General features: G+C 37.9%; 1 protein-coding gene across 34 annotated transcripts in view; it reads left to right on the top strand.

Moving 5' to 3' along the window:
• LOC121659406 (sarcolemma associated protein) overlaps positions 1-7,761 on the top strand; it is a 79,138-nt gene that overhangs the window by 36,931 nt on the left and 34,446 nt on the right. For all 34 annotated transcript variants that reach the window (XM_042017500.1, XM_042017536.1, XM_042017537.1 and 31 more), the window contains 7 exons: positions 2,220-2,292; positions 3,103-3,139; positions 4,537-4,599; positions 5,620-5,715; positions 5,986-6,057; positions 6,733-6,873; positions 7,484-7,621. In XM_042017500.1, coding sequence (XP_041873434.1) covers positions 2,220-2,292; positions 3,103-3,139; positions 4,537-4,599; positions 5,620-5,715; positions 5,986-6,057; positions 6,733-6,873; positions 7,484-7,621 — 620 coding nt within the window. The remainder of the gene's footprint in view (positions 1-2,219; positions 2,293-3,102; positions 3,140-4,536; positions 4,600-5,619; positions 5,716-5,985; positions 6,058-6,732; positions 6,874-7,483; positions 7,622-7,761) is intronic.

Raw genomic sequence — 7,761 nt, 5'->3', positions numbered from 1 at the left:
TGGAGGGGGCAGTGGCTGTGGAGGGGGCAGTGGATGTGGAGTGGCTGTTCCCGCTCCGGAGGGCGCGCGCGGGGCGGGGCGGGCTCGGCGGCCGCGGTGGCTGGCGCTGGGGCGCCCCCTGGCGGGGGCGCTGCGCGATGCCGGCTGTGCCGGGGCCGGGCGGGAGCGGCGGCCCCTCGGAGCGCCCGGAGGTGAGTGGGATGGAGAGGGGGGTGAGCTGCGGGGACAGGGGGTGTCTCAGCCCCACTGGGAAACCAGGGGTTGCTCCACTGCCTTTTCTTGTTAATTCCTCGAAGGACATACTATAGACCTGAATTTAAACCATTGCTGCTGTCCTGTGCATTCAGTACTGTATTCATGTTTTCTGTGTTGCTTTACCTTTCCCTCATGCTTGCTCCTTATTTTTCCAATTGCGATGAACTGATAGCTAAAGATCAGACTGCAGGGTTTGGGTGTTGTTTTCTTTCTTACTATTTTAATTTTATAAATTTATCAAAATGCTTGGTATCCTTTCCCAGTCACTGTTTATTTGAGACCTTTTGCTAGATGCCCATTGTATCTTAATTTGACATAAATGAAGCTCCTAAAGATTTTAGGAGATTTTTGTTAGTCTAGCTGTTGACAGAAAAACTTCAGAATTATATCATCTTACCCGATATGTGACCCAAAGGTAAAGCTGTCTGTTGGTATTTAATGTCAGGTATCCTAATGTTTTCTTATTAAAATCACTAATTTTCTCTTAAAGGAAAAATTCTTCATTATGAAAGCTATGTATTACAGGCTACAGCTAGTATTGTTAATGTATTTTTTAAATGTTTTTGCAAACTGGATTTATTCCATTATAAATAAAGACCCCAAACCCTGCAGATTAATCTATTCTGCCCCGGCAAGTAAATTTAATACTTTACCAGGTCAGCCTGAAAAAACAAGGTGCTCTAGCCAGGAGACTGTCTCCAAAGCATTAGCTTTTAGCTATAAATAAAGGTCAAAACCAGCTTGTCTTGGTTGGATCATTTCTCCTGTATTTTTAGATTCTATTGAGGTAGCTTCCTTAAAGACCTGTCTCATTTCCCTGGAGTACTACCAATGTCCTAAAACACCCATTGCCCTTTTTTTTCAAAGCCAGATTAACTGTTTTACTGATATTAATAACCGAGAAAGTAGAGCAGCTATTTGTCTTTATGTGTTAGTGGGTGCTGGAGGTATGGTGGTACATGATAGGTCACCATACACTCGTTTGTATCTCATTTGTGGTAGTATTTTGGGAACAATGTTTAGCTAACTTTCCATGTATCTGGAAATACTTTTTACTTCCCAATTCATAGAACCATACAAGGGGAAAAAAAAGTCAGCCAAGGCAGACATAATTTGACTGTTTGCAAAGGCATCGAAAATGGTATCAGTAACATTTTTTGAAACATTGTATAGAAAGTTTGAACTTAATGTAAGAATCAAATATTGCATTTCCTCCTCTATTTCTTAGACTCTTTCTAGAGTTTGAAGAATCTTGAATTTAGTCCTCAAGGAGCAAGTTTACCTCTTCTGAAACAAAAGGCTACTTGTCTAGGGCTACACAGTAGATGTGCACTACAAGCACCCTGAAACAGAGATGCATTGTCTTGGATGATGCTGCTCATGGTGTTCAAAAGGATGTACTTCTCAGTGGTTCCTACACTCTTCCTCTGCGTTCCCTTTTCTATCCTTGTTTGTAAATAATAATCACTTGTCAAGTTCCAGATCTTGAAGTGAGTGTTGGTAACACAAATTGGCTGTGTTACTTTCTAAGTGCCTGGATTTGCTTGTAGGAATCTTGTCAAAAAGGCAGCTCATTACTTTGTTTATACCTCTGCATTCCTGTTACGTAGCGCAGGTAAGATGCATTCCTCTTCACTCACTTTATGATCAACACATTAACTTTTTGAACTTACTGTAGTAAAGACCAGTTTCAGGTATTGCTGCATGTGGAAGAGTTGGAACTGGACCTGCTCCACAGCCAGGGCTGAGTACACAGCATAACCTGTTCAAGTTTGTAATGATGAAGTTTCCTGTGTCCAGAGGAGGTTTGAGAGGGCAGACCCAGGCACTGGTGCTTGAAGGTGTTCATGCCTCCTCCTCTTTGCCTGTCTCAAGACAGTTTGCTTCGTTACTATAACATTAAGCACTGAACTTACAATTAAATAGTGATGGATCATGATGACGTAGTATTTGTTTCTTTTCAGTTACCCATGGATGTATAGTCTCCACAATCAAACTGTTCCTTCCAGATGGAATGGAAGCTCGATTGCGATCAGAGTAAGAATAAGTATTCACCTGCACCAAAATTCACCTACTGTATGATGAGGATTTGATGGATAGTATGTTTAAAACCATCATGGGAGCAGTTTATTTTCCTGTGATCCTGCAAAGCAAGTAACTGAAAGCATGGTTCTTTTGCAGGCATTATGAGAAAAAAAATCTCATTTGCTTGTTGTTTTTAGTAATTAAGGCACCTATGAAGAATAAAGAAGTTCTCTAAAAGAAGAAAAAAATTCTTATGTAGTCAGGCTTTTCTGACTGGTTTACTCTACTGAAATGGGTATTAGAAACAGAAGAATATAGAGAAAAAGAAAGCAAATGAGCAAGTTCTCCTGCCCTCTTTCTTTATTTATTATTTTGGCTCCTTTAAATGCACATGGAGTCAACTAAAGTGAAGCTAATGGAAACTCAGATGAATACTGGCAGCATTTTCTGTGTATATGCACATTCTTAAGAAGTTTTCCAAGAGTAGTAGAAACAAAAACTTTAGCATTTTGTTTGCACTGAGTGCTAATCACAAATGACATAATTTTAGTCATCTTTCATTATCCACAATTCTATGGGGTTTATTGCTTATTTAAATATCCTTTTATCATTAGTATCCAGAAATACTTGCAGGAAGCTTTAGGGGGTCTTTGCTTGTGGGAAGATAAGTAAAAGTAAGTTATTATGGGAAATTTTCCATTTAATTGCACGTCCAAATAAGAAATAGTAAAAATGTATGATGTTAAATTTTTAGTACTGGTGAAAATGTCTAAGTACAACATTTGTGCATTTTGTGTTTACTTCCTTTTTTTTATTTTTTAGTGTTATCCATGCTCCATTGCCAAGTCCTGTTGACAAGGTAATTCAGTAATTTGCTGGTTTATGCCTTATTCAGCCACATGCTGTTTTCAGACTTGTTATAAAGGTGAAGAAATAGTGAAGTCTGTCCAGTAACATTTGGATATGTTTTCCACTGCATGTTTTTACCCAATTTAATATTTTGAGTGACACTTAAGGTAGAGAAGTAATGCAGTATTACAGTGTGTATTTGAAGGTAAGTTGACTTTTTACACTGTGGCACCTGAAACATGGCTTTGGACCAAAACCGTTGATGTTAAGATAGTTAATTTCCAGGTACAGGTTGACAGACTAACAGGTCTTGCATAATTTAATACTTGATGTTCTGTGGGACCCAAGAGTAGCTCATGATTTGGTGTTTAGATAAGGTCTGTTTTCTTTATATCATGTTTTTTATGGAGGAGAAGCTGTGCTGCAGTCTGGAAAGTACTGTCATGTTCCCAAGGAAGATTGAGACCAAAGCTCTCTGCTTCTCTTGCATAGATGGAGTTGCTCACTGTAGAGTCATGGAGTCAGTACTGTCAAGTGTAATTCTTAAACCCAGTTTTGGTAATGTGGGGAACTTGTAGAAAAGCTGTTAATAGATATTCTCTTGAGAAGAGTGATCAGGAGTTGATTATTTCTCAAGTCTCTAAAAGGAAGGATTAACTTAAATAGGTTCTAATCAGAGTTTTAAACATGAAGAACAAAATTTCAAGAAACTGTGGGAACTTATTTATGAAGCCAGCAACCTGAGGAGTTTATAGACTGTGTTTAAGTTGAGATTTCAAAACAGTATGTGTGGCTTGAATCCAGGGCAAGGGCAGAAATCCTGAGGAGAGACTGCAGGTATAACTGTGGGAAAACAGTTAAAAATTATTTCAGTGTAGGAAGCCTACAATAATTAGTAAATAAATAGATTGGCTGAAATAAGCCCACAGAACAACCCTCTGCTTCTCTCCAAGTGAAGAACAGTTTGTTATTAATCAAAGATATTGCAGGTATTCCTTAAATCTGAAATTGATACTTTTAAAGGGAGATGATGATGGTGATAACAGCAGAAAATCTGCAGTCATAATATGTGTGATGACATTGAATAGGAAGCCCACGATTTGTGTTTGTCCTTGGGCTGAATGGCTTCACCTTTGTGCTGCTTGTTTCTTTTTTGTCAGTTTAGTCTCAGCTGGAACAAAAGCTTTAAACTCATTGGTGTGTTGGTGGTTCAAGAACTTGTGTAGACAAACACAGTGGGGCCTAAGTCTCGAGTTGGAAAGTTCTATGATTAAAAAAAGCATAAAGAGTAACAGAACAATAAATGAAGCAAAATGCTGTTAATAGATAATCTGAAGTTTACCTTTGTGACTAGATCTAAGTGAATTTTGCAAAACCCTTCTGAGTCTTACTTATCTTCTTTTTCAGGTTGCTGCTAACACTCCCAGTATGTATTCTCAGGAATTGTTTCAGCTTTCACAGTATCTACAAGTAAGTTTTTTTTAAAGGGCATTTAGTTTGGCTGAGTATTTTTGTTCAAAACACAAATCTTATGCTGTGGCTTGCATCTGTTGGAAACTACACAGGAAGGGACAGTGCTGGCAGCTCTTCTTCCTCACTGGTATCACCAGCCTTTCTGTGCCTGCTTCTGTGTCAGTTTTAATAGGTGTGTTTTCCCCAAGATGTCACGTCACAGAAGAGTTGGACTGCAAAATGGCAGCACATTAAGTTTAATGTGTTTAATGTGTGCTGATAGGTAAAAGTAAACTCTTTAGAAAGGATGATAAAATCAGCTTTCTGGGAAAAAGATTGAAGCTTTTTTGCTGGTAAATGCTATCCAGGTTTAACTGTGTATAAGTTCTACTGATTTATTTTGCCCGATTTTGTTTGATAGTGGCAATTTTTATTTGTTCACATCAAGGCTTTTGAGATAGATACTATCTTTATACATATTTGCTGACTTAGCAGGAAGCAGCTCATGCAGATGCTCTTTCTTGGGAAGCCAAATACATACTCACCAATCTGTTCATTCTCCATATCCTGGAGTTAACGAAGATGCTCTTCTATCTTCCTGTCATAAACCAAAAATCAAACAAAAATAGGAGTTCTTGCTTGGCATTTCTCTTTCGTGACCTCATTTGAGGATGAACAGCTCATTGCATGGAAGCTGCCAAGCTGCCTTTTGGTGTCTGCAGTTTTGTTACTCAAATTATTGACAAGACAAAGTGTCTTTAAGTCTTGGAAAGAATAACAGTGTGTTCTCAGCATGTGCAACATAGCATAAAAAATGAAGGTTTAGGAACCTGAGGTTATAGGATGGCATTTTCCAATTAAACTATCCAAATAAATTTGTGGATTCATAAAATGGAATGGGGCTTCTCATGATTTTGAACAAGTGACAGTGTTTGCCACTCACATTTCCTTTTTTGTTGTATTTTGGGATCTTTTCTGTTACTTTTGATTTCCTGAGTTGTTCTAGCTGAACTGACTGGTGCCCTGCTCTCTTCACAGGAAGCCTTACATCGGGAACAAATGTTGGAACAGAAGCTGGCAACCCTTCAGCGACTACTTGCTGTCACACAAGAGGCTTCAGATACTAGTTGGCAGGTATCTGCAGGCATCCTTTTCCTTATGGAGTGAACTATGCACTGCCATACAAATTTTAGCTGTTAATGGGGGAAAAAGCAGCAGAAATAATAAAAACTTCATGGTGGTTCTCTAAAACTGTGCAAAACACAATGTTTAATAAATGTTATGTACCTTTGAAATAGCTATCAGCAGTAAGTACTCCAACAAAATTCAGGTCTTTAAAGCAGAACTCTACTGGCACTTCATTGAGCACATGATAATTCTGAGGTGATACTTCTTTTCTTCTAGGCTTTAATAGATGAAGACAGGCTGCTATCAAGACTAGAAGTTATGGGAAATCAATTACAGGCTTGTTCAAAGGTAAGTAGCTCGCTTAAAGTTGAATGTTAGGAATGCTGAAAGGCAGCTCTTTTCAAGAGTTTTGAAAATAGCTAGTTGTAGGAAAGCATTTGGAACATAAACTTTCCAAAATGAGCCTATGCAACTTTGATAATCTTAGTAGCAGAAAAACTGTTGATCTGCTCTGTATTTCAAGGCATCTCAGTAAGTGGCTGTTGTTTTCATTGCCCATGTCCTGTCTGATAGTCAAGTTACAAGTATATGCTCCCCTGATTGTTGTTTAGGCCATCTATGCCTGCCTTGGATTTTTATTTTATTTCTATTTCCTCTCAATTATCTACATTATAAGTGTAAGGCCTTTCCTCTTGTAGGTTCCTGGTTTGTCCAGTTGTAGGTCTCCTAGGCTTGACATTGTCTTAGCAGTGCCCAAAAATGACCCATAAATTTCCTGGAATCAAAGCTGACCATTGAACATGTGCTACTATACATACACTTCAAAAAATAACTTGTTTGTACCCAGTTGTCTGGGCGTAAGAAGAATCAAGAATCTTTGATCGCTGATTTGTACATAACGTTTTCTTATCTATCAGGAATTGCTAAACATTTTTTAATAGAACAGGCTTTATCACAATCTAATTTATTTAATGAGCAAAATTGTAATTTATATTCTATTCTTGAATTATTTTATATGTGCAGAATCAAACAGAAGACAGTATACGAAAAGAGCTTATAGCATTACAGGAAGACAAACACAATTATGAGACAACAGCCAAAGAGTCCCTGAGGCGGGTCCTTCAGGAGAAAATTGAAGTGGTCAGAAAATTGTCTGAAGTGGAGGTATTGAAGTTTCATGCCTGGTCTCCTGGAAGTGCTGAAAATAGTTGTAACTGCTGCTATTTACATGCCTGTTTTGTTGCTGCAATTCGTCAGTATCTGTTGTACTGTGACACTTGCAGAATATTAAGTAGTAGTGTTTATTTCTTGTATTGGACAGGACTAAGATTGTTACAGTTAATGAGAAACTGTTCTTTCAGCTCCTCCCTTTCCCCCCGATTTCAAAATTCATGAAGCTGTCTTACAGAAGTTACTGTGTGTGTGACATACATGATGGGAAAATGACATACATGCAGTAAAAAAAATACTGTAAGACCTTGTTTAAACTGTAGCATTTATAGAAACATATGCTTAACTACTTGTACAAAGTACACTCGAAAAGGAGCTTTTACAGTTAAAGTGTTGGATACTTTCTTCAAGATTTCTGCCCCTATAATATCTTGCATTATTCTCTTTTCCTTTATTTTTTTTCCGTTATCATTATTTGCTATATCCCCATAGTTGGCATCCTGTGCATATGTAACTGCTTGGAAAAAATAGATCATTTGCAGTGTTTGGTAGCTTATTGTCTGTCTTTTGTTGTTATTTACTGCATAACAATTCTGTCTTACAGCGGAGTTTAAGTAATACAGAAGATGAATGTACACACCTGAAAGAAATGAATGAGCGGACTCAGGAAGAATTAAGGGAATTAGCTAATAAGTACAATGGAGCTGTAAATGAAATTAAAGATCTTTCTGACAAGCTGAAGGTAATGACAAAACTTCATCTGACTTTGGATAGAACTGTGATAAGTGGAACAAATAAATACAGTTTAATTTCTAATGTAGCAAACAAAAAAGGCTAAGAAACTTGTTAAACAACATGTTAACAATAGACACACATCATCTT

The sequence above is a fragment of the Corvus kubaryi genome, unplaced genomic scaffold, assembly GCF_017639235.1.
Source record: "Corvus kubaryi isolate FWS band 111438036 unplaced genomic scaffold, C.kubaryi_AGA036_p1.0 136, whole genome shotgun sequence".
Taxonomy (NCBI): Eukaryota; Metazoa; Chordata; class Aves; order Passeriformes; family Corvidae; genus Corvus; species Corvus kubaryi.
This window is presented reverse-complemented; position numbering and strand designations above follow the sequence as displayed.